General features: G+C 70.9%; 4 protein-coding genes across 10 annotated transcripts; all 4 read right to left on the bottom strand.

Annotated features, from left to right (window-relative positions):
- Positions 1-52: 52 nt before the first annotated feature.
- ZBTB7B (zinc finger and BTB domain containing 7B) lies at positions 53-13567 on the bottom strand. The gene is given in 5 exon segments (XM_055696754.1): positions 53-1610; positions 2086-2441; positions 2443-2581; positions 2583-3091; positions 13437-13567. Coding segments are annotated over 4 exon segments (1419 nt in total). The 5' UTR covers positions 3086-3091; positions 13437-13567; the 3' UTR covers positions 53-1189.
- On the bottom strand, positions 5679-8414 carry LOC129734223 (spidroin-2-like). The gene has a single exon (XM_055696780.1). The coding sequence runs from the start codon at positions 7647-7649 to the stop codon at positions 6459-6461; it is 1191 nt and encodes a 396-aa protein (XP_055552755.1). The 5' UTR covers positions 7650-8414; the 3' UTR covers positions 5679-6458.
- A 1596-nt stretch (positions 13568-15163) lies between the features above and the next one.
- LOC106630822 (mothers against decapentaplegic homolog 6-like) lies at positions 15164-19146 on the bottom strand. Of its 7 annotated transcripts, none has more exons than XR_008729903.1 (6): positions 18959-19146; positions 18202-18612; positions 17952-18065; positions 16097-17278; positions 16020-16063; positions 15164-15767 (listed from the first exon to the last, which is right to left on the bottom strand). XR_008729903.1 is itself a non-coding variant. In XM_055696794.1 (4 exons), exons 2-4 carry the CDS (start codon positions 18593-18595, stop codon positions 16740-16742), a joined length of 1047 nt encoding a protein of 348 aa, XP_055552769.1. In that variant the 5' UTR covers positions 18596-18612; positions 18959-19146; the 3' UTR covers positions 15170-16739. The 7 variants fall into 7 exon arrangements, 2 of the variants coding, with proteins under 2 accessions (XP_055552769.1, XP_055552772.1); XR_008729899.1 differs by having other exon boundaries at positions 15168-15997; positions 16031-16063; XR_008729902.1 differs by lacking the exon at positions 16020-16063 and having other exon boundaries at positions 15168-15997.
- A 2013-nt stretch (positions 19147-21159) lies between these two features.
- Positions 21160-24288, bottom strand: FLAD1 (flavin adenine dinucleotide synthetase 1). Its single transcript, XM_055696737.1, has 7 exons — positions 24114-24288; positions 23126-23885; positions 22540-22687; positions 22245-22343; positions 21966-22155; positions 21517-21590; positions 21160-21434 (listed from the first exon to the last, which is right to left on the bottom strand). Exons 1-7 carry the CDS (start codon positions 24264-24266, stop codon positions 21299-21301), a joined length of 1560 nt encoding a protein of 519 aa, XP_055552712.1. The 5' UTR covers positions 24267-24288; the 3' UTR covers positions 21160-21298.
- Between the last annotated feature and the right edge of the window lie 72 nt (positions 24289-24360).

Raw genomic sequence — 24360 nt, 5'->3', positions numbered from 1 at the left:
ACCGGCGGGGGGGGGTGGTGCAGGGCAGACAGACAGCCGGGCGCGGAGGGGGTCCCTGCTTCTCCGTTTATTACCAAGCAGCCTTCGTTTAAAAAAACAAACACAAACAGACAGACAGACAGACAGAGGCGACCCGGCAGGGCGGGGGGCGGCCGCCCACGGATTATTCGTTTGGTTCCTGACACCAGAGAGGTTCAAGTAGCCGAAAAGTTTCAAGTTCACCATAAGGCACTTTAAAGCCATGACGGGAGCCGAGCCCCTCGTCCCCATCACCCCTCCCGGCACCCCATGGCAAGGGACAGATGCGCGGGGGCCGGGCAGCGCTGGCGGGCAGCAGCGGAGGGGCTGGGGCGGGGGGGGAATATATTACATCATCTTTTTAAATATAGATAAACTCTTATTTTAGGCAAATAGTGCCGGTCCCCTGCTCCCCCGGGGGGGAGGGGGGGGGGGCTGCGCCCTGGGGGGGGCATGTGCAAAGGGCAGAGGGGTGACCGCGGGGGCCCGGCCACCCCGGGGAGGGGGGTCCCACAGGGCCGGGGTGGTTGGGGGGGGATGGGATCGGGTGGGGGCCGGGGCTGCCCCGCACCCGGGTGGGCTCACCCGAATAGTGCAACCAAGAGAAAGCAGCCGGGAGTGCAGGGGCGAGGGGGGCTCGCCGGGGAGGGGCTGCTCGGGACGGGGAGGGCTGGGGGGGGGGGGGGGGGGGACACAAGCTATGCACAGCGCAGGGCGGCGGCCCCCCCGCCTCCACCCGCACACCGGGGGGCGGGGGGGGGGCGCCCTGCTGGCCCCGCCCGCGCCCTCCTGTTCGGGGCCAGGGGCGCCCTCGGTCCGCGGGTGCCACCGCCCGGTCCCGGCCCCGCTGGGGGGGCGGCATCCACTCGGGGGGGGGGGGGGCGCACACACCCCAGTCCCGCTTCTCCCCCCCCCCCGGCCCCCTCGCCGGGGCTCCGCTGCCCGGGTACGGCGGGGGGAAACCCGGGCACGGCGGATTGGGGGGGGTGCGCCCTGGGCACGGTGGGGGGGCGGCGGGGACACCCCCCCACCCCATTGTGCAAATCGGCCAGGGGGGAGTTTCCCCCTTTGCATAACTGGGAATGAACCGTGACGGGAAAAAACGGGAACAGAAACCCGGGGCGGGCACGGCACGGCTCAGCATGGCACGGCACTCGCCGTGGCAGTGGCCCTACACCGTCTCCACCGGCACGGTGCCGTCCGGCTGTGGCCCTTCCTCACCCTCCGGCTCATCCTCCTCCTCCTCCGGCTGCCCCGGACCCCAGTAGCGGGCGATGGAGAGGCGCAGCCCCTCCAGCCGCCCATTGGAGAGGTCAAGGCCAGGAGGGCCGGTGGGCGGCGGCGGCGGCTCGTCGCGGCGTCGACGGCGGGTCCGCACCTCTAGGCAGTTCTGGCCCTTGAGGTGCCGCTGGAGGTGGTCGTCCTTGGCGAAGGCCTTGTGGCAGAGGTAGCACTCGTAGGGCCGCGCGCCCGTGTGCAGGTGCATGTGGTTCTTCAGGTCGTAGCTGTGCAGGAAGCGGGCGCTGCAGTGCTGGCAGGAGTAGGGCCGCTCCCCCGTGTGCTTACGCATGTGGATCTTCAGCTTGTCATTCCTGGGGACACACAGACACAAATGGAGAGGCAGACGTTGGCACAGGGCAGCTGGCATCCCTAGGGAAGCAGCCACCTGGCTGCAGTAGGCAGCGGGATGGTGCTGGCAGTGCAGTGGTAGGGATGCTCTGCAAGGAGGAGGGGGGCTGGGGGCTCTGGCAAGGTGGGGGACCAGATCCCGGCTGCCTGGTTGGGGTGTGCAGGGACTGCTGTGGCACCAGCGGCGGTGGGAAATGCATCCTGGTGTTGCACCGTGCCAGGATGCAGCTGAGTACCAGCAGGGGAGGTGCAGCTCAGGATGCTGCTGGGTACCACGGCTGGCAGGCAGGGCGGGTCGCTCTGGCAGCACTCACGGGGGGCACAGAAGCCCCCCTGGCCCTGCACTTGCACCACGGCAGGGAAGCGGCCAGGCACTAGCAGGGGAGGTGCCAGGGGCAGGGGGGGGATGCCGTCGGGTACCCACCGGGCTGCACTCACCGTGTGAAGCGGACCCCGCAGACCTGGCAGGCGAAGGGCTTCTCGCCTGTGTGCGTGCGCATGTGGCGGGGCAGCTTGCCGGCGCCGTGGATGACCTTGTGGCAGACGGGGCACTCCTGGGGCATCTGCGAGCGGCGCTTGCGCACCAGCTTGTCGGGCGTATCCAGCCCAGGCGCCAGCGACTCGTGGTGCAGCGAGCTCAGGTACGCCATCAGATCAGGGTCGATGGCGTCCTCGTCGGAGGCAGCCTCCTCGGGGGACAGGGGGGGCTGGTAGGGGAAGGGGAAGGGGTGCGGGGGCAGCTCCTCTTCCTCGGGCAGCTCGAAGCTGTCGTAAGGCAGGGGCAGCCCCTCGGGCAGGGGTGGCGAGGGCGGCTGGGGGGGGTGGCGGGGGGCTGCCGCAAGCTTCGGCCTCGGCGGGCGGCTCCTCGGTGTGGTTGTTGAGCCGGGCGCCACGGGCTTGCAGAAACTTGCGGGTCTTCTTGCTGCGGCGGGCAGCGGGGCGGGGGGGGTGGCGGGGCGGGCGCTTCGCCCTCGGGGAGGGCAGCAAAAGCCTCCAGGTAGCGGCGGGCACGCTCGCAGTCGCTGTCATCGGGGCCGGGTGCCTCCAGCCCGCTGCCCTGCAGGATCTCCACGCAGGCGGCTATCACGCAGGGGATCTCCAGCAGCCGGGCGGCGCGCAGCACCTCGCCCATGTTGGCACTGCTGATGGTGAGCGTGGCCGTGTAGGCAAACTCCAGCAGCGCGCCCAGTGCCTCTGGCCCCACAAAGTCCAGCTCGCAGACCTCCTGCCCCGGTCCTGGTCCAGCAAAAAGCTTCTTGAAGTAGCGGCTGGAAGCGGCCAGGACGGCGCGGTGGGTGCGATACTCCAGGCCCTGCGTCTTGATGGTGACATCGCAGAGCAGCCCCAGCTGCCGCTGCTCATTCAGGCAGCTCAGCAGCTCGCTGCTGTGCTCGGGGAAGGGGATACCGATGAGGTCGTCCTCTGGGCTGGCCATCATCCTCACCTGCGGGAAGGACGGGATGCTCGCCGACTGGCATGGCAACCAGCCCAAAGCCTGGACTAAACACCGCGGCTGGAGCATCAGCCGCGCCGCCAAGCCAGGGTGCGAGGAAAACCTCATCGCACGGGGCTCGGTGGCACAGGGGTTTCGGTGGGATACCAAACCGGAGCAGGCTGGGGGCCTGGGGGCTGCCCTCACCCCACACACACACATACACCCCCCCACGGTGAGGTTGGCGGGCAGCAGGCCCCCCACCACAGCCCCCCGCGCTTCCTCCATCGCTGGCACCTGGCCGCCCGCGCCACCACAGCAAAGGGGGAAATCTCAGTGCGGCGCCTTTGAACGGCGCCGAGGCACCGCACTTCCTGCACCAGCCCACCCACCCCCTGGCCCCCCGGCACCGCTGGGTGCACCCACCGGCTCCCGGCAGCCCCGTCCTGGGAACGCGGGCCTCGCCGGCAGCGGGTGCAGGTGGGCGGGCGAGTGCCGGGAAGAGGGCCCCGAGGGCCGGGGGCCGCCCCGCGGAGCCCAGGCTGGGAACGGGGGCCACGCTTCCTGCCACCGCAGATTAGGATCAGCACCCGCGCCGCCGGTTCCTGCCCCCGCTCCCGGTGGGGGCCTGGCCCCCTCCCTCCCGCTTTGCCCCAGCCTGGGGCCGCTCCTCGCCCAGCCAAGCCCTGCCTGCGTGAGCCGGGCCTTTCCCACGCTGCGGCTGGCAGGGCTTGGCCCCGGCTCTAAACCCGGCGCTGCCGACGCTGGCACCCGCGGTCCTCATGGTGCTGCATCGGGGACCCGCGCGTCCCCACGGAGCCGGCACAGGCGGGCGATGGAGCCTGTGGGAAGAGGGAGCCCGCTACCCTCCCAACCCACAGGTAGGGTACAGGTGGCAGCCACGGTGCTGCGACCCCGTGCCCAGCCACAGGTAACGCCACCCCAGCTGGCTGGTGCTGCTGGGTGACACTGGTGCTCTGCTGGGTGACACTGGGGTGGGAGGTCTGTCTGGTGGCTGCAGCCCTGCCTGCACCCTGGGGCAGGCACTGCCACATCCAGGCTGGCGGTGCTGCCAGAGCTGTGCCATGCCACGCCGAGCTGGGCCAAGCCATGGTGCACGGTGGCATATGGCACCAGACATCACCAAGTCACAGCAGGGCACACTGAGCCATGCCAAGCCATGGTGCAAGGTGGCATATGGCACTGGCTATCACCAAGCCACACCAGGCCACGCTGAGCCATTCCAAACCATGGCACACGGTGGCATATGGCACCGGACATCACCAAGCTGCACCAGGCCATGCTGAGCCATGCCAAGCCATGGCACACGGTGGCATATGGCACTGGCTATCACCAAGCCACGCCAGGCCATGCTGAGCCATGCCAAGCCATGGCACACGGTGGCATATGGCACCGGACATCACCAAGCTGCACCAGGCCGCGCTGAGCCATGCCAGGCCCAGCCGAACTGAACCCCGCCATGCCGTGCCGGACCGTGCCAAGCCACGCTGTGCTGTCGGCGGGCGCGGGGGACGTGCCCCCTCTTGCCCGTGGAGGGGCGGCGCGGCCGGCGGCCCCCGGCACAGGGGCCCATCCCCGCGCCGGCCGCTCCCTGCGCTTGGGCGGCCGCCAGCTGGGGCTGCCTCGGCACGGCTGGGAACGGCCCCGGAGCAACCGGCTGCGGAGCCGCCCCAGCCGCTGCCGAGCAGGCCCGACCGGCATGGCAGGCGGCAGCCGCCCCTGAAACTGGGAGCCGGGCAGTGCCGACCGCCCGGGATGCTGGCGCCAATGCCAAGTGCCCATGGCCGCCCCCTCGCCAGGAGCCCGTCCCGCCGCTGGCCGGGGTCCCCGGTGCCCGCCGGGGCGGGGGCGAGCGGATTAGGGGTGATTAAACCATCAGGGCCCCGGGAGCCAACAGGCAGCGACAGCCCCCGGTGGGATTAGGCAGGATTAGCAGCGGGGGCAGGATTAGGGGAGTCGAGCGCCCTGCGCTGCAGGGGGATGATGGGGACGTGGCGCCTGCCGAGGGCAGCCCAGAGCCCTGCGGACCCCCGGGGCTGTCACAGGCGGTGGTCCCGCCACGGAGTGGCACCTGCATCGTCCGTCGCTGCCTCCCCCAGCTAAATGCCAGCAGCAGCGGGATGGCCGCCCCGTCCCCACGGCACCCCCAGCCCCACCAGACACCCAGCGCTCTTCCTGCTGCTGGGGCCGGGGCCGGCACCCACAGCTGGCATGTGCCCGTCGGGGGGCTCCAGCACCCGGGGATGCCTGGGCCTGGCAACTGAGACCCCAGCGGGTGGCAGGGGGCTTCAAGGAACAGGTACGGCCACCAGCCTCGCCGTGGTGCGGTGCAGGCGGGAGCCGCCTTGGCACTGCCGGTGCCGCAGAACTCACCGGAGGCCCAGCTCAGGCTGGCGGGGGAGCCGGGACCCCCGTGAGCGGCCACCGGGCCGGATGCCTGTGGACAAGGGCGCAGGGCCGGGGCAGGGCGGGGGCGAGGCGGCGGCAGGAGGGGGATTTTCCATCGCACCAAACCGCCCGTTACGGCTTCTTCTCCGACACCCCCCACCCCCCCCCCCCCCCCCCCCCCCGCGCATCCTCCCTGCTGGAGCGAAGTCACATGCTGAGCGGGTGCTGCCATCGAGGAGATCAGAGCGGCGATAAGGAAACGGGGAGGGGGGGGACGGGGACAAGGTGTGAGGGTACCAGAGCCACTCCCGGCCCCCCGACGTTCCGTGGCTGGCACCAGAGATGATGGCACAGGGAGCATGGGCTGAGGAGGGGGCCGGTGATGATGCCCACACCCCCGTCGCACCAGGGCTTTCTTGGTTACGTCAATGCCTGCGGCCGGGCCCGTTTCGGCTGTGGCAGACACACGGGGCTGGGGAAAGGGGGGGTTGCTCCCCACGCTGAGCCGGCTCCTGCGCCAGGGCGGGCAGCAGCGGGAACAATGCCTGGCCAGGTCAGCCTGACATCCCGCCGCCAGCCCATGCCGCCTGGTGCAGCCACGGCCAGCCCCCATTCACCAGCTGGTTCCCCCCCAGTGCCCCTGGCCCGGGGTCTGGCCGTTCCAGCACGGCTGCACGTGGCAGGGTGGGTGTCTGGCCCTACAGCACCCACCCAGCGTGGGGACTGGCTGTCCCGTGCCACCGAGGCAGGATGGCACCCTGCACGCGGGCATGGTGCCAGCCTGTGCCGGGCACTGGTCCTGGCTTGGCGATGGTGGGAGATGTGGGGTAGAAGGGGGTGTCTGGGTGCCCCCCCTTGCTCCCTCATGGGGAAGGGGGGCAGGGGTCATGGGGAGCATGGCCCCCACCCCAGGCTGCTGCAGGGTGCTACTGCTTTCGGTCACAAGAATTGCAAACGCTGTCGAGGGACTTCACAGCCGCACCGGGGAGAATGAGTCACCCAGGAAGGGGAGCGAAGCACCAGCCATCATCGACCTGGTGGCCCCCGGCCCCTTGCCCCGCGGGGCCCCTCGCCCTTCGGGAGCTGGGAAGGGGACCCAGGTATGCAGCCATGCACCAGCTCCCCCCATCACCCACGCCCCCATCACCCAGCCCAAAGCCAGCGGGGAGCAGCGGCGGTACCAGCGCCGGGTGCCATGGTGTGGGGGGGTGGCATGGCTGTGGGGTGGGGGGCTGCGCAGCCTCTCTGCCCACCTGGCGGGAAAGCGGTGGGCTGGGGGCCAGCCAGGCTGGTGGCGCTGAAGTGGGCACATGCTGCGGGCATGCTGGGGGTCCCAGTGCTGGAGGGGAGGCGGCTGGGGGAAGCGGTCCCGCTCTTTGAAAGAAGAAGAAACAGCGAGCAGAAACGAAAGGAAATGGTTTGAAGAGAGAAAAGGATAAACAGAGCCCCCATGCCCCACGGTGCCAGGGAGCGAGCCCCGCGGCACCACCCTGGCCTCCCACCACCATCCGGCTCCTGGCACCCGTGGTGCCACCCGGAGAGCTCTCGGTTCCCAGGTGCCTTGAGCACCTCGCGGGCACGGCAGCCATGGGCACTGAGCCAGGGGGTCTGAGTGCTGTGGCCCAAGTCGGTCTCTGTGCTGGTGCCCGGTGTGGCTGCCGGTGCCAACCGCGCACGATAGCCAGGCTGGAGGCTGGGTGCAGGCGGCCCTGCCATGGCGGCGCAGGTGGCTGCAGGACCCGCAGCGTCCCCAGTGCCAACCCTGGCACCTGCAGCGGGGACAAGCAGCCACCGGCCCAGCCAAGCCCCCAGCGCCAGCCCCCTGCCCGCCAGCCCCACACTGGCACCACAGCCCCCTCCCGCCGCCATCATGGCCCCTCTCGCTGCCAAAACCTTCCCCAGCGCCTGGGCCAGGCAGAGGCACGTCCGGCTGCCTGGCACCACCGCCGTGGGGTGTGGGTCTCACTCTGCCAGGCCGTGGTGACCCGAACCTCACTGCCCGTCCCATCCCGTCCCACCGGCAGCGAGGGCGGTGCAGGGCCCAGGCGATGCCAGCATCCCGGGCAGCCTCCCGGCCGGTGCCAAAACAGCCATGCCTGGCTCTCCCCGTGCCCAGCAGCACCGCGCCGGGTCCCCACTGCCCCGGCACCTTCTCCGCCATGACGGCTGGCGGCGGCGGGGTGGGCGCTCGGCTCACCTGGCGTGTGTCCCGGCGTGGCTCGGCGCTGCGCCGCGGCCGGGTCGGCGGCCCGCGAGCGGCAGGGAGGGGAAGGCAGGGTGCTGTGTGAACTTGGCCCCGCTCCCCGCTGCACTTGAGCGCAGGATCCCACCTCAAAAGGAGTCGACGCCCACACCCCGGGTCACGCACCTCCCAGCCCCGCTTCCCAGAACACACACGGCATTAACCCTTCACGGCCAGCGCCATGCCGCGGGGTGCCAACCCAGAACCGGGCAGGGGGCATCCCCCGGCCCCCTCCCGCCGGAGGAAATTCCCAGTGCCGGTAGGACAGGCACCCCATGCCGCGGGCATCCCCTCCCCGCCACCAGCATCGCCTCCCCGCCGCATGCCCCGGCCCCCTGCGCCGAGGCGTCGGACAGGCTCTCGCGCTCCCGCCGCCCCAAGGCAGGGCGCTGGGTGCCGGGTGCTCACTGCTGGCCGTGGCCGGCCCGGCTGAGCCGGGAGGGCGCCTGCGCCTGGCGGGAGCGGGGCTGCCACCGCAGGGCTGGGCTCGGTGCGGCGTGCCATGGCCTGCCTGGACAGCCCTGGAGCCGCCCCCCAAACCTGCAGACGCACGTCCCGCTCCGCCGTCCCCGAGGTCCCACGGGGGATGTGGACAGCCGTGACCCAGGGAGGGGGCTCAGGGGTGGCCCCTGCTGAACCTAGTCCCCTCCGCTCGCCGGGGCACCCACACTCCCCCCACCCCCCCCCAGCCCCCTGGGGCCAGCTGCAGGTTCGCGCAATCCCCCCCCAGTAATTACACCCTCTGCATCCCCAGCTAAACAGCAATTAACAGCCCGGGGAGTGCTCCCCACACCCCACCCGGCACCCAGCATCCGCCCCGGCCGCCCACACCAGCCCGGCCGGGGGGCAGCCCCACCGCAGTGCCCTGGCACGGCCCCGGCAGGGCTCTGGGCAGCCGTGCCAGCGCTGCCAGCAGCACAAGGCCGGGCAGAAAGGGGAAGAGCCCTGTGCCAGCCCGGCCGCCAGCCGGGCAGGGAGGGGGCCTCTGGCCCCAGCAACGTTGGCGGAAAGAGCGGGTTGTGCAAGAGCCCGAGCAAACGGGCCGGCAGCAGGGACAGCAGGCGGGCAGGGGGGCAGTGGCTGCGCCAGCATCGTGCCCACGCAGGCCAGGATGCCCTGGCACGGCATCCCGCCTCCCCCATCACCAGGGACCGCGTGCTGGGCAGAGGCTGGCCGTGCCACCATGGGTCAGCCCGAGGGCTGGAGCGCCGGCAGCATGTGGCTGGGAGGCAGCGGTGGTGCCGGCAGCCTTGTCCGCCACGCTGCCACCACGCGCCGGGCTGGCTGGCCACCCCAGTGGGGGGCACAGACCCAGGCCAGCGTCCCCAGGAGGGTGGGAGGGACGCGGCACCAGCTTGCCAACCCTTTGCCTGCCCTTTGCTCCCCATAAAGGAGGGAAACGGCGCCAGCCCCCCCTGGCCCAGGTGTGCCAGGTGCTAAGGGCGGGAGATAAGGTGGGCGAGGCGGGCAGGGAGGGGCATGGCATGGGCACGCAGCCCTGACTCAGGGTTCCCGCTGGTGGCCAGGCCCCGCTGGGGTGAGTCATGACATCCCCCCCACCCTGGGGGTGTCGCAACTGCCCATGCGCTGGCCACAAACTGCTGCTCACCCCGGCTGGGGGGCACCAAGGGTGCCCAATCAGGGGGGACCAGGTGATGGATGGGCTGACCTTCATCCATCCTCCTCCACGCGCCGTCCTGGCCTTGGCCGGTGACACCCTGACCAGTGGCACCAGTGATGGGCCACAGCCCCGTCCCGCATGCAGCTGGGACAGGTTCCAGCAGCATCTCCCATGTGGTGCCACCCCCCTCTCCTGACAGCAGGATGGGCACCCCAGCCATGGGCATCCCTACCTCCCGCACCACATCCCAGTACAGGGGACCACAACATGCCAGGACAGGAGAGGTCCCACAGCCACCTGCTCACCTATGGGTGGCCACTATGGATGTGGCCAATGGCGTGTGGCTTCTGTGGGTCACCCCTGGGCTCCCCGCTCCAAGCATCACCATCCCCAGCACTGGGGAGAGGCCACGTGAGGCCGGACACCGGCTGTCCTCAGCTGCTCCCTGCCAGGGCGGCCTGGGGAGCGGGGCCACATGCAGGCAGAGGGAAGGAGGGTAGGAAGGAAGGAAGGAAGGAAGGGGTTGCCGAAATGGAGCTCAAGGAGGGGGGAACAGGAAGGAAATGGTCAACAGCAAACCCCACCTTTGATCACCCCCCGGCATGGGGCAAAACCCACTCACAGATTCCCCAGCAGCCGGGGGGGACTGGGCTGTGGTCAAGGCAGCCGCCGCGCGGTGGGCTCTGAGCCCACCCAGTGCCCAGGCCACCCCTGCCGGTGCCGAGGGCCACAGCAGAGCTGGGCATCCCGCCGCGTCCCAGCTTGCGTGCCCAGTGTGGCCAGGACCCCACCGGGATGGAGCGAGACTCAGCTGCCCACGGGCACCCTGGTGCCAGGCACGGGGGTACCCATGGCAGCAGGGCGAGGCTCTGCCAGCCCTCAGCCTGGGCCAGCCAGGCTTGCCCACGGCTGGTCCCGCTTGCCAGCCCCAGGGCGAGCCAGCTCCGGTGCTGCTTGCCCTGTGGCACAGTCACAGGAGCCCCTTGGAGGGCAGCCAGACCCCCTGGGTCCCACCGCTGCCACACGGCCCTGAGCAGCCCCCCAGGCTGGTGGCATCTCCTCCCTGACACGGGGTCCCTGTCTTCAGAGCACCTCGGGAACTGAGCACTGCCAGGCGGCACAGGACAGGCCCCAACGACGCTCCATCCCGGCAGCAGGGCAGTGCTGGTCCCACTGGGGTCACCTGGCAAGGACAGTGCCAGCCCACGGCCCCCCCTCCACACCCCCCGAAATAGCCTGGCTTCCGCCCCCACGGCAGCTGCCTGCTGCCAGCTCCCCGCTGCCCACGGCTGATCCCAGGGGAGGGAAGGGGGGGGGCAGGCGGCTCTAATCCCCCCCAAGCCCACAGAGCACTGCCTGCGCGGCTGTGCCCGCTGCAGCCTCACCGGCCCACGCAGTGCTGCCAGCGAGACCCCCGCCAGCCCCACGTGGCGGAGCACAGCCAGGGGCAGCCGCCGTGGAGTCCCACCACGGTACACGGGGCCGTCCCAGAACCGTCCCCAGTCCCAAGCCACACTGGGATGTCCCCACCGTGCCGGCAGGCTCGGCACTGCCCAAGCCGGGCAGGAATCCACTTCCCTTCCCCTCCTTGGCCCCGCAGCGGGACAAGAGTGGAGCATCCCCCTGCCCATCCTCACAGCGGCCCCCAGGCCCGTGCCTCTGGGGATGCCCATGGGAGGGGAACCGAAGCAAAACTGCCAGGGTGCAGCGGTGCCCCCCGCGTGCCAGCCAGCCTGGCCGCACTCCCCACCCCATCAGTGTCCAGGGCAGCAGCGCTGGCCCCCACCCTGCCCAGGACCCCGCGCCTGGCAGCAGGACCCCCTACTCACCGCCCCTCCAGCCGCTGCCCATGGGGCCCAGGGACACGGTGGGGACAGCCGGGGCAAAGCGGAGCATGCAGCGCAGCCAAGGCTGCCGGGAGAGGCCAGCGCTCGCCTGACCTACTTCTCCTTCCGCATCACCTGCTTTCATTTTCCCTCGCCACGGCTCGGTCCCCCCCGCCCGCCCACAGCCCCGCCGAGTCACGCTACTGGCTCGGGGGGCACGGGGCACCCAGGCCCCGCGGCTCCCACCGCACCGGCATCTGCGCCAACCGGCCACCCATCGCTGGGCCGGGAGAGCGGCCGGGCACTGAGTACGGTGAAGGTCACACCGGCCACCGCAGCAGCCCCAGCCACGGCCACCTCCCCAGCTGCCTGCGCGGCCACCCAAGCGTCACCTCCCTGGCACGAAGCGAGTTTGACGGGTCTCAGCCCAGCCCCTGGCCGGGTCCTCCAGCCGCCCCGGGGCTCGCTGGGGTGTGGACATGCAGCTCCTGGGGCATGTCGGGGACGCCAGCGCTGCTGGGGGGACTCGGCAGGCGCCAGTCCCCCCAGCCAGGGCAGCCTCCCCCGCCCTGACCCCCCAGCTCGGTGGTGGGGTTACCATGGGAAGGCGGCAGCGGCGGCGCAGGGGGAGCGTGGGCTCCCGGGGGCTCCCGCCAGCAGCCCGCGCGCTGCCAGGAGAGATTTCTCCGTGGTTTCATCATCCACCGCCCGCCCCGAAGGAGAAGTTCCTGCTCCGCGCGTGGGGCAGCAGCCACCCCTCGAGGGTCGGGGGGCTGTGCTGGCCCCCACACCCCCTGCTGCACCCGCCGCCTGCCCCTGCCGCGCTCAGGCCTGTCGTGCTCGTGCCACGTGTGCACCGAGGGTGCACGGCACCAGCTGGCAGAGCCGCACCGCCGCGGCCTCGGGCTCAGCACCGTGGTGCCGCCAGTGAGGGGGGGCTGCCCAGCCCGGGCCCCGGCGGGTGGTCTCAGGAGGTCCCCAGCACCCAACACCGATGTCCACCCGTGTCACACACCCCCCACCCCCCACCACCCCCCATCTGTCACCTCCCCACACCCAGGGGTTTCACCACTCCGCACTCCAGTCGCCAGCAAAGGCACCCCCAGCCCCAAGCAGCCCGCAGCCCAGCCCCGCCGCCCCACACCCTCCCCTGCCCCACAGCTTCCCCTTCTCCACACACTCAACTCCAAGTTCCTGAGCCCAGCCCCTCCCTCCACACCCGGCACTGGCATCACCGCCGCGGCCTCGAGTCGCCGGCAGCTGCTGCGTGCCAAGCACCGGAGCCGGGGGACCCCAGCACCGCGGGACCCCTCGCAGCCGGGGAAACAGAGGCACGGCCACACTCACCCCGCGCCAAACCCAGCACCACGTCCCCCTCGCCCGGTAAAAGCAGCTCCGGGTCAAGGGCGGCCGCGGCCCAAGACGGTGACTCCCTCCGGCACGGGCTGTGGCGGGAGGGTAAATACCGCACCCCACCCCGGGCAAACAGCCGGCTGGGGGCAGCCAGCCAGGGGGGGACAGGTACAGCAGGGCTGGGTGCACTGGGACAGAGTCCACCAGCGCTCGGCGGGTGCTACCGAGCCACCGGGCCCGGTGGGCACCCTGGTGTGGTCCCTTGCCAGCAGCCAGCAGTGAAACACCCGCCGCCAGCGTGCCAGGCCCAGAGGGTCACTGGTGTGCTGCAGCGTGCCGGGACACGGGGACACCCACCTGCCGGTACCGGCGTTGGCGCCATGGGGGATCCCGAGCTGTCACCCCGCCGTGACGGTGCCATGCCCAGTGCAGCCGGGGATGCGGCCGAGCCGCTCAGCGGGCCGGGAAGGGCGGTGGGACGGCGGCAGCACCCCGGTGAGCGTGGGGGGACCCCGGCTGGATGGTGGCACCGCAAGTGGACCCCGGCCAGAGCCTTGGCAGCCAACCCGGGAGGCGGCGGGGACCTGCCGGTGTCCCCCGTTTCCCGCAGCCCCGTGCGGAGGAGCCGGGAACGGCCCCCGCGTGGCCCCCTCCGCCCCGCAGGCGACACGTCCACCGGCCCCAGCGTGGAGCAGCGGCGGGCAGGCACGGTCCGGGCGCGGAGCACCTCGGCGCACCCGCCCGCCGCCGGTAGCCGGTAGCATCCCGGATCCCCGCGACTCACCGCAACCGGGCTGCCAAAACGGTCGCCGTACCGGTACCGGTCCCGGTCCCGTTACCGGTCGGTCGGTACCTCCGTGCAGACCCCGTCGGTGGGTCCGTCCGCTCCCACCCGCCGCCGCTCACCTGCGCGCCCCGCCCGAGCCACGGGCCGGTCCCGGGGCCGCGGCCCCGCCTCCGCCTTCACCTGCCGCCGCCGCGCCCCGCCCGCCCCCCCCCGCTGCCGCCGCCGCCGCCGCCGCCGCCGCCGCCGGGGCTCCAGGAAGCGCCCGCCCCCGCCCCGCTCATTGGGCAGCGCGCCGGCGGTCCGGCCTCCTATTGGTGGGGGGGCCCGCCCATCAGCCCACCACACACCCCCACCCCCCCCGGGAGGGCGGGGGCCGAGCGGGCCCCCCCGGGACCGGAGTGCACTGGGGGGGGGGGCCCGGGAAGAGCTGAGTCAGAGGCGCGGGACAGCAGCGATTAACGGCGCCGCGCTGGGACCGACCCCGTGGCTGGGGGGGTGGGAGTGGGCGGGTGGGAGTGGGGGGGTGGAACCCGGTACGGCCCCGCCGGCGCCTCGCCCGGTGCCAGGCGCCGAGCGCGCCCCGCCCGCTGCGGCCGCCGAGCCCCGGGGCCGGCCCGCCCCGCTCCGCCCCGCGGGCACGGGGCGGGGAACCGGGCACGGGGAGTCGGCCGTGGGGCGGGGGGTGGAGAACCGGGCACCGGCGGGGGGAAAAGAGTCCCGGGTACGGGCAGGGATGGAGAACCGGGGCCGGGGAAGCGGGCACCGGCGGGGAGGATGGAGTCCCTCCCGGGCACGGGCGGGGATAGAGAACCGGGCCCGGGGAAGCGGGCACCGGCGGAGGGAGGGGCATAGAGTCCCGGGCACGGGCAGAGGCGGAGAACCGGGGCCGGGGAAGCGGGCACCGGTGGGGGGGGGGTGGAGTACCGGGTACAGGCGGGGATAGAGAACCGGGCACGTGCAGGGATGGAGAACCGGGGCCGGGGAAGCAGGCACCGGCGGGGGGAATGGAGTCGCGGGCAGGGCGGGGGTGCAGCGCCGGGGCCGGGGACGCGGCCCCCCCGCTGCCGGCGGTGCTGGGGCAGGGCGCGGCGCGGCCCCCCCGGGAGCGGCCCCGCCGCAGGTGCCGGGGCGGGGACCCCGCGCAACCTGTTTGGCTGCCGCCGGCCCCGGGAGGCAGCGGCGGGGCGGCCCCGGGGCTCACCTCGCCTCACCCCGGCCCCCCCGGCTCCTGACTCAGAGCCCGGCCGCTGCCCGGCGCTGGCGGAAAGTGTGAGGAGCCGCCGCCGCCGCCGCGGGCTGCCAAGGCAAACACGGCCCCGCGCAGACGTTATGTCAGCCGGGCGGGGGGGACCGCGCCGGGGGGCACCGCTCCAGCGCCGGGCCCACCAGCCCCCCCCCCAGCCCCGCCGCCGGCTCCCGGTACCGCGCACCTGCCGCGGCACCGTGCCCAGCCCGCGCCTTCCTCGGCGGGCGCCGGGACTCCGGTGCCCGCAGCCCCCCCCCGGCCCCCGTCCGGCCGTCGGCGCACCTGCACCCCTCCCCCCCGCCTCCCCCCGCCCAGGCACCGACCGCGGGGCTCGGGGCTCCCGCGGGGACCGGGGAGGGGGAGATCGCAGAAAATCCCCGGTCGCGCCGCCCTCCGGCCCCGCCGCTGCCCCCCGGGCCCCCGCCCGCCACCACGCGCCGCCGCTCCCCGCAGCGCTGAGCCAGTGCCGGTACCGGAGCCCTCGGTGCCCGGCGCTGCGCTCCCGGTGCCGCCCGCCCGCCCGCCGCCCCGGGGCGGCCCCGACGGCGAGGCCCGCACTCACCTGCTGCCCGCGGGGACGCGGCGGGGCCGGGGCCGGGGGGGCCGCGGAGCCGCCAGGCCCGTCTCAGCCGGGCCGGCGGCGTGGCAGGAAGGACCGGGCGGTCATCGCGGCCCGGCCGCGGCCGCCTGCAGAGGGCACTGCCGGTCCCCGAGCCCAGCCCGCGGCCACCGGCGCGCCGCCCGCGCGGGAGCGACACGCGTGGGGACACGGGGAGGGTCTTTGTGCCGGTGGCACCTTTATTGGGGTTAGAAACAGCCGTCGCGGCCCGGGCACCCCGGGACCCCCGAGGCTGCGCTTGCCCGGCGGGTGCCCGGACGCAGGACCCACCGCTGGGGACCCTGCCCTGTCCCCAGCACCCGCCCCACACCCACCCATCCAGCTGTCCTCACCAGCCCAACACCTATCCCTCCAGTTGTGCTCACCGGCCCCACATCTAATCATCCAGCTGTACTCACCGACCCCACACCCATCCATCCAGCTGTGCTCACTGGCCCCACACCTGTCCATCCAGCTGTGTTCTACCAGCTCCAAACCCATCCAGCTGTGCTCACCAGCCCCACACCCATCCATCCGGCTGTGCCCACCAGTCCCACATCTATCCAGCTGTGCCCACCAGTCCCACATCTATCCAGCTGTGCTCACCTGCCCCATATCTATCCAGCTGTGCTCACCAGCCCCACACTCATCCATCCAGATGTGCTCACCGGCCCCACACCTATCCATCCAGCTGTAGTCACATGCACCACAACTATCCAGCTGTGCTCACCTGCTCCACACCCATCCATCCAGCTGTGCTCACCAGCACCACACCTATCCATCCAGCTGTGCTCACTGGCCCCACATCTATCCAGCTGTGCTCACTAGCACCACACCTATCCATCCAGCTGTGCTCACTAGCACCACACCTATCCATCCAGCTGTGCTCACTGGCCCCACACCTATCCATCCAGCTGTGCTCACCGGCCCCACACTTGCCCATCCAGCTGTGCTCTACCAGCCCCACACCCATCCAGCTGTGCTCACCTGCCCCACACTTGTACAGCTGTTCTAACCTGCCCCATTTTCCAGCTGTGCTCACTGGCCTCACACCTCCAGCTGTGCCTGCTCCCTCCTGTTCCCCCCATGCCTGCCATGACCCCCAGGCCCACAGCCCCCCGCCCCGGCTCTGGGGCCGTACACCCACTGCCCTCCCCTCCTGCGGCCCCCAGCCCTGCCCTGGCTGCCCCCCCGGGGGCCGGGCCTGGCCCCCCACCCATGGTGCCGGGCGGCTGCTGCATCGTGCTCTGCTTTTTTTACAAAAATTAAATAAATTAAAATAAATTTAACCATTAAAATAATAAAAAATAATAAAAAGATTAAATAGTGCCCTGTGTCAGCAAAAGGCCTGGTGGCGGGTGCTGGCAGGGCGGTGAGCAGGGCATGGGGGAGGAGGGGGCACTGGACCCCCCCGGGGCTGGGGCAGAGGGTCCCAGTAAGGGTCTCCTGGGCCAGAACAGCCCCACTGCAGCACAGCCCTGGCAGAGAGAGGCTGGGGGCGGTGGAGGGGCCCCCTGGCTCATGTCCCCCCCTTCCACCTGCTTTGGGGGTCTCCCTGGCACCCCCCCTCCCAGCCCCTCAGCGCGGCTGGTTGAGCAGCACCTCCAGCCAGCACGGGCAGGAGGTGATGAACTGCCGGGAGTAGCAGGGCCCCCAGCCCTTGGCAAAGCTGATGCGGATACTGTGGGGGTCACAGGGACCCTCCCCGGGCAGCCGCCAGCCCCCCGCACCCCCCACCTGCTCGTAGTCAAACACCTTCGCCGAGTAGCCAGGCAGCACCTTGAGGACAGCGAGCCCACCGGCGCCCAGGACCCCCAGGGTGGGCGAGCTGACAAAGATGGGGTGCTCACTGCGGTTGTACGCCCACACGCCGCCTGGCTCCTGGCTCAGCAGCAGCCCCCGGCCGATCTTGCCGCGCGCCCGCCGCACGGCACGGCTACGGTGGGCAGCCGGCAGCTGGCCCAGGCAGAACCCGCTGCCCCGCGGCAGCTCGCAGAAGACGTTCACTGAGGCCTCGTGCACAGCGTAGAGGCGGCCCACGCGTGTCCGGTGCTCCCAGTAAGCCAGTTTGCACCAGTAGCCGTCCTTAATGGTGTTCCGTGAAAGGCTGGTGTCTGCTGGGGGAGAGCAGAGCCACCGGCTGCCACGCGGGCACGGCCAAACCACGCAGCTGGAGAGCCCAAGGGGAGGGGTGATGGGCAGGGAGTGGGCACAGGGGGGTCCATGCCCCCCCCTCCCCCAGTTCCTGCAGGAGCCAGCCCGGTGGACAGACGGACACGGTGTGCCGGGATGTGCCAGCACAGGCTCTGGCATGGGGCGTGAGTCACCAGAGCCACTGTGTGCTGGCACGGAGGGCCAGGCTGTCCCCAGCCCCCCGTCCCTGGGGACACGGTGAGGGGGGTCCCCGGGCACGGGGAAGGTGGGGCCCTGGTGGCCAGCAGCCAGGCTGGAGCCACAGCTGTGTGCGTCAAGGCACATTGTGTGTGTCCCCGTGGGCAGCGCTTCCTCCGGCGGGGAGCCTGGCGCCGCCAAAAATAACAGGAGCCACAGTGGGGGGGGACTGGGCCCAGGCTGCTCGCCCCCCACCCCCCCGAACCTCTCATCCCACACCGGAGCCATTACCCCCACCAGCTCTGCTCCCCAGTTTTCAGGCTCTGTGACCCACACCTCTGCCCCAGCCAGTAGTGGGGTGGGGGCAGAGCTGCCCGGGGGGGTCAGCCCTGCCCCATCCCTGCCTGCTGGGTGAGGGGGAGCTCGAGCAGCCCCCCCAGTATGGCAGGACCCTCTTACCATGCCGGTCCCCACCGTTGTAGCTGAACTCCAGGAGCTGGGTGCCAGGGTGCTGGGGTTCATCTGGCCAGGAGGGACCGCAGGACACCTTCGAGTAGGGGGGTGGTGGGGTCTCTGGGGTGGGGGAGAGAAGGGGCTGAGGGGCTGGGATGCGCATCCCCCTCCGGAGCATCCCGGAGCCTTGAGCTGGCCCTGGGAACCAGAGGCCGCGTGGGCTCGGGTGGGCTCTAGTGGAGCCCCCGGCACTCACCGGGTGCAGCCAGGCGGCTGAAGTGGTGGGGGTTGCAGCAAAGCACGGCTGCGTCCCCGCAGCCCCCCCGGCCCCCCGCGCAGTAGCAGAGGTGCTTGAGCTCGTAGGGCTGCCGGAGGTCAGGCCAGCGGTAGAGGCGGCAGAGCAGGACCTGGGGGGGCAGCGCCTGCTTGGTCCCCCGCGGTTCCCCCCGCGGTGCCCAGACGCAGCCGGACTCCCAGGCACCCCGGCTCTCCACCGCCTGCACCAGCAGCTCCAGCTCCTCGTCCTTCAGCTTCTTGAAGAGGGCATGTGCCGCCGGTTTGAGGGCACCGGGGCCATCCTCGGGGCCGGCCACCACGCAACGCTGCCGCCACAGCCGCCTCACCAGCCCGGCACGGCGCGAACGGAACATGGGGCAGTGGGGACCACCTGCGGGATGGGGACAGACGTCACCCTCCAACGGCCACGGGGGTCCCTGGTGCAGCCCCCTGCACTGCTGGGGCCCTGGCAAGGCTGCCCTGCCCGGGTTTACTGCTGCCCGCAGCTGCCTCTCCCCCACAGACACGCCAGAACACGGTGACGCTCCCAGGGTGACCCCAGGGTGACATGGGGACGTAACCCCAAAACCAACCTCCAGTGCAGGGGAACCCGCCTGTGCCATAACGGCAACGGCAGGGGACCATGCACCCCTACTGCAGCGCCTACCCACCCCTCCTGCCGCCCCACCTGGCGCGGGGCTGGGCCAGGGGTCCCCAGGGAAGGGGGTCTCACTCACGGCAGGTGGTGGAGCTGGGTGCGAGGAGCCGGGGCTGTGCATGGGGCTGCGCTCTTGGGGCAGCCGGCACCGCTCTGCCCGCAACGCAGGGCTGCCAGGAGCTTTTCCTGTGCCGGGACACTCTTCCCTCCCCCGGACCTCCCCGTTTGGGGAATTCATTGATTCGCCCTGTCCTGGCCAGCCCCGGGGCCAGGATGCAGCAGCAGCAGAGCAGGCGTCAGGCCAGACGGGTGGGCTGCGGCGAGTGGGGATGCCCAGCACCATCCTGCCAGGGCTGCCACAGCCGGGCTGGCCCCGTGGGCAAGGGGGAACAGTGGGGTGCACGGCACAGCACCCTCTTGGCAGACCCCACCCCTGCCCATGTCCATGTCCACACGGGGGTTGCAAGGACCACCCCAGCCCCCCACGGCACCTGCGGCGGGGGTCCCAGCCACTTCCCTGCGGCCAGAGTCAGGGTCCCCTGCCCCATGGGTGCTGGGCAAGGGTGGGAGCCAGCTCCACAACAAAGCGGCTAATGTAAACGGGACCCTTATCCCACGCCGGGCCGGGCTTCCTGCTCCCGACTTCCCGGCGAGATAAGGAAGGCCGGGCTGGCGCCAGGGCTGCGGCGAGGCTGGGGAGAACGGAGCTTCCCCCGCGCCAGGGACAGGGCTGCGGGCAGCCCCCACACCGGGGCCAGCCACCGGCACCGGGAGACCTGGCGGGAGACCCACAGCCATCCCCATGGCGGAGCCCCGGTGCCCCACAACACGTCTGGGTGGCCATGACCTTTGCCGCAGCTCTGGCCAGGTTGGGCCCTTTGGGGACATTTTGCTCTGGCTGCTTCCCGCTGGCTCTTGGCAGCGCCGGGGCCAGCCGGGCGCGCAAGGCTGGGGCAGGAAACAGCCTGGAGCGGGGACAAGCGGAGACGCTCTTTAAACAAGGGGCTGAGTCACAGGCAGGGATAAACCCGGCAGAGGGACAGGCAGGAGGGGCAGGCAGAGCCACAGCCCCCCCGCTCCTGCCCCTTGGCCCCAGGCAGAGGCGACGTGTGGGTTGGGGTGCCTGGGTCCTACCCAGGGTGAGGGTTGGGGGGTGGGGTGCGGGGCACACGCTCTCAGAGCCCTCCCCAAAAACATGCAGCTGGTCAGGCGCTGCTCAGGTTTATTGGGGTCTCTGTGACTGGGGGGAGCGCAGGCTGGAGCGGGGTTCCCAGCTTTGGGGGTCCATCAGCTCCATCAGCTTGGGGCAACAAGCAGTCCTGGGGAGGGGAGAGAGGCACAGTGGGTGAGGACGCCCCCTTACCAGCACCACAGCTGCACCCCCATCACCCCCAGCAGCATCACAGCCGAGCCCATCACCCCGCAAGAGCACCATGGCCAGGTCACCCCGTCACACCCCTCAAACACCGTGGCTGGGCCCCTGTCACCCCCTGGAGCACTGCAGTGGGGCCCCCATCAACCCCCCAAGCACCATGGCTGGGCCCTTGGCACCCCCAGGAGCACCACGGTTCAGCCCCGATCACCTCCCAAACACCATCTGGGCCCTTGGCACCCCCCAGAAGCACGGCAGTGGGGCCCCCATCACCACTCAAGCACCATGGCCGGGCCCTTGTCACCCCCCAAGCACCATGCCCATGCCCTTGTCACCCCTGGGAGCACGGCAGTGGGGCCCCCAGCACCGTGCTGAGCAGGCAGCTGAGGGCAGGGCACTCACCCATCGCACAGGGGCAGGCAGGGGGTGCCGGGGGTCCTGAGGCATCGAGGGGGGGCATTCCCTAGTCCAGCAGCTCGCGGATGCACCAGCTGCAGAGCAGGAGGTAGACGCACTCCCGCAGCAGCCGCAGCAGCCAGGAGCCCAGGCGCAGCCCCAGGCAGGAGTCGGTGGGTGCCGGCAGTGCCACCAGCCGTGCCGCTCGCCTGGGAGCACCCAGCGGCCGGGCCGCCGCAGTCCAGAGGAGGCGCATGGCCGATGGAGGACCAGCGGGGTCTGACGGGGGGAGGCAGCCGCGCTTGCACGTGGGTCCCCAGCAAGCGCTGGAACCTGCTCCATTCTCTGCGCTTCAAAAGCCTCCACAATAGCGGGTGCGGGGAGGGGGAACTGCCTGGGGACCCTTTTGTTTGAGCAGAGCTGGCCTCGCCCCCCGTCCCGCTGCTGCCAGAACCCCACGGGGCCCGGCGGGCCCGGCAGGGCCAAGCGCGAGCGCAATGCAGACCACAGGCTGAGCGCAGCAGGTTTATTCAGCACTGGCAGGCAGCAGGTTTATTCAGTGTCATCGCCGGCGGTGCCAGGGACATCCGCGGGGGAGCTGGCTGCCAGCAGCATCCCAGCAGAGCCTCCCCAAGCCCAGCCCGTGGGTCTTCACTGGCGGGAAGTGCGCTCGTCTTCCTCATTTTCCAGCTCGTACGCGGGCCGGTAGCTCTCCCGGCCCCGGGTGTCGGTGTAGCGCAGCGCCGGGTTCTTCTGCGTGTTGGCCATGCTCCCCAGGGAGGTGTAGCTGTGGGGGGAGAAGGCGGCTGCAGGGCTGCGCCTGGCAGCATCGGCCAGGCCAAGCAGGGAGGGCAGCGCTGCACACTCACCCCTTGTCGTAGAGGATGCAGTAGGGGACAAAGAGCTTGCGCAGAAATTCCCAGATGTCCCGGTAGGTCCAGTCCTGCAGGCAGAATTGGGCAGGGAATGCCAAAGGGAAGGCAGCTACTCCCCCCGCCATGAGCAGCCGGGAGAGCCAGTGGGTCCCTGGGTCCCTGGGGCACCCCTGTCCCTCCCAGCACCTCCCCAAAACCCTGGGCGGGCAGGAACAAGCCCCGCTTGACAGCACCAGGCAGCTTGGCTGCAGCGAGGGGCACCCATGGCCACGCAACAGGGCAGGAGACACTCTGGGGAGGGGGGAAATTGGGTGGAAAGCCCTCTGGGATGGGGGTGGGTTAGTGCTGGCTTCCAGCCCCGTCACTTGAACTAGCCAGCCTCACTCCCACACCGAGAGGGGACAGCCTTGTCCCCAGCCCCAGAGCAGGCAGAGGCCACGTACCAGTAAGGGGTTCACCCGCATGTACGTGGGCCAGTCAGGGTCTGTCACACACAGGGGTGTCAGGGTGCGCGAGTAGGGGTCCGTCCGCCGTGTCCCCATCAGGACGGCCTCCAGCTGCGGCTGCTGCTCCTTCAGGCGGACCAGAGCGTCCCGGATGGAGCCCTCCACCGTGTGGAGCTCGATCTTATACCTGTGCAGGCAGGACAGGCAGCTGCCTGCCAGGCTGCAGGAGCCACTGCTCACCCCCTGCCTGGCAGCCCGCCCCGCTCTGCCCCGTACCTCTGGACAGTCGCCTGGATAAACTGCTCCATTTCGGGAAAGGGGGACACGATGCGGATGTAGAGCACCTGCAGCTTCTCCTGCCTCGCTGGGTATCGCCTGGAGAGAGACCCGTCGCAGCTGGGCTCTGGAGAACAGTGACTGGAAGCAGGGCAGCCACCCAGTCCCCACAAGCTGGGCCCCAGGGATCCACTTGTTCCCGCAGAATGGAGTGGGTAGGGAGCCCCAGCTGGGGTCTGCCGCACTCCCTCAGCCCTGCCCCAGGCCAGGCCAGCACAGCCCCCTGGCCAGGTACCTCTCCAAGGCAGCGTGGACGAGGTGCAGCAGGGCCGTGCAGTCCTTGCCCCCGTTGAAGCCCACACAGAGCTGGGCCAGGCTGTACCGGTCCAAAGCCTCCTCGATGGTCCGCAGTGCTGCTGCCACCTTCTGCCCCAGGGCCGAGCCTGCCGGGAGGGGACAGTCGGTGCCTGCCTGTTGCTGTGCTGCCACAGGGCCTGCGGCACCTCGCCCTCTGGGCACGTCTTGCCTCCAGACACTGCCAACACTGCAGACTGGAGCCAAGAGCTTGCACAACATGGAGGTTTGTGCCACGGGTGGAATAGGGATCCTGCCTGCACGGGGGAACTGCAGCATCGCTCCCCCAATGCACAGCATGCTCTCAGGGACCAGCACCAGCTGGCCATAACTGGGGTTACGGGTCCCTCTCCCACTACACGGGACAAAGCCCACTGCAGCTGCTGGCAAAACCTTGGCACCCCTCAAGCCCTCCAGCACACCAGCACAGGCAAGCTCTGCTCCCAGTCCAGTTTTCCCAGTGCCCTGGCCCTGCTGGGCTGCAGGGCCTGCGCCCCGAGCTGTGCTGCAATACCGCTCCCCTGTACCTGACTCAGCCAGGCCATAAACCTCTGCAACTGCTGGCGAGACGCAGTCTGTCACGAACGGCACGATGATGCCCGGTGGCAGCTTCTCCATCAAGAAGCGATACGCTTCCTCCAGGTCCTGCTCTGACTCCGAGTCCAGCGTCAGCTTCACACGGTAGTAGTTGTTGGCCCAGTCCGGGTAGGAACCCAAGCTGACACGGCCCTGGAAGGTGGTGTTGGCCTGGTCCAGCGTGGGTGCGATGAGGATCTCATCGGCTGCCACGTAGATGGCACGGGAGTGGAAACGGGTCTGCTCGCTGCGGAAGAGGTGGGTGAGGCCATCCAGGGCGCGCTCCATCAGCGCTGGGATGCCGGGGAAGATGTAGACATTGCGTACGCTGACCAACGGGTACTTGAAGGTGCCACCCGTGCGCCCGTCCATGCCGTAGTTGAGGTGGGAGGACTCGGGGACACGAGCCAGCTTCATTTCGGGGCACTGCGCGTCTGTCTTGCCGAAGAATTTGTGCACCAGGCCCACCAGCTCGGGGTGGGGGGTGACCCGCTCCCCGAAGGCCCTGGCCACAGCCTCAAAGGTGACATCGTCGTGCGTGGGGCCGATGCCTCCTGAGGTCAGCACGTAGGTGAAGCGGGCGGCAAAGGCGGCCACCTCGTCGGCGATGGCGTCCACCTCGTCAGGCACCACCGAGATGCGGGCCACCCTCACGCCCAGGGTGCGCAGCCGTCGGCACATGAAGAAGGAGTTTGTGTCCTGCGTGTGACCCTGGGGGGACAGAGACACCCATGAGGGGGGGACACAGAGATACACCCGTGACGGGGGGGCACAGAGATACACCCGTGACGGGGGGACACACAAAGATACCTGTCACGGGGAGGAGGGGGGCACAGAGACACCCGTGACGGGGGGACAAACAGAGACACCCGTGACGGGGGGTCCCGCCAGGCCTCAGCCCGCCCGCCCGCTGCAGGCCCGGCTCGCCCCCGGCCGCACCTTGAGGATCTCGTCGCCGATGACGATGATGCCGGCGGTGGCGGCAGAGCCCCGGGCCGCCGTGGGGCTGGGGGCCGCCGTGGGGCTGGGGGCCGCCGTGAGGGCCCAGGCCGCCATGGGGCGGTAGGCGGCGGCGCGCAGGGCCCTCCACATGGACCCGACCGGCCGCCACACTGTCCCGCGCTCTCATTGGTCGCGCTCCATGCCCGTCACAAGGCGCCGCCAGCTCCGATTGGTCGGGAGGCGG

Source organism: Falco cherrug, chromosome 19, assembly GCF_023634085.1.
Source record: "Falco cherrug isolate bFalChe1 chromosome 19, bFalChe1.pri, whole genome shotgun sequence".
Classification (NCBI taxonomy): Eukaryota; Metazoa; Chordata; class Aves; order Falconiformes; family Falconidae; genus Falco; species Falco cherrug.
The sequence above is the reverse complement of the archived record's forward strand: the minus strand, read 5'-3'. Positions and strand labels throughout refer to the sequence as shown.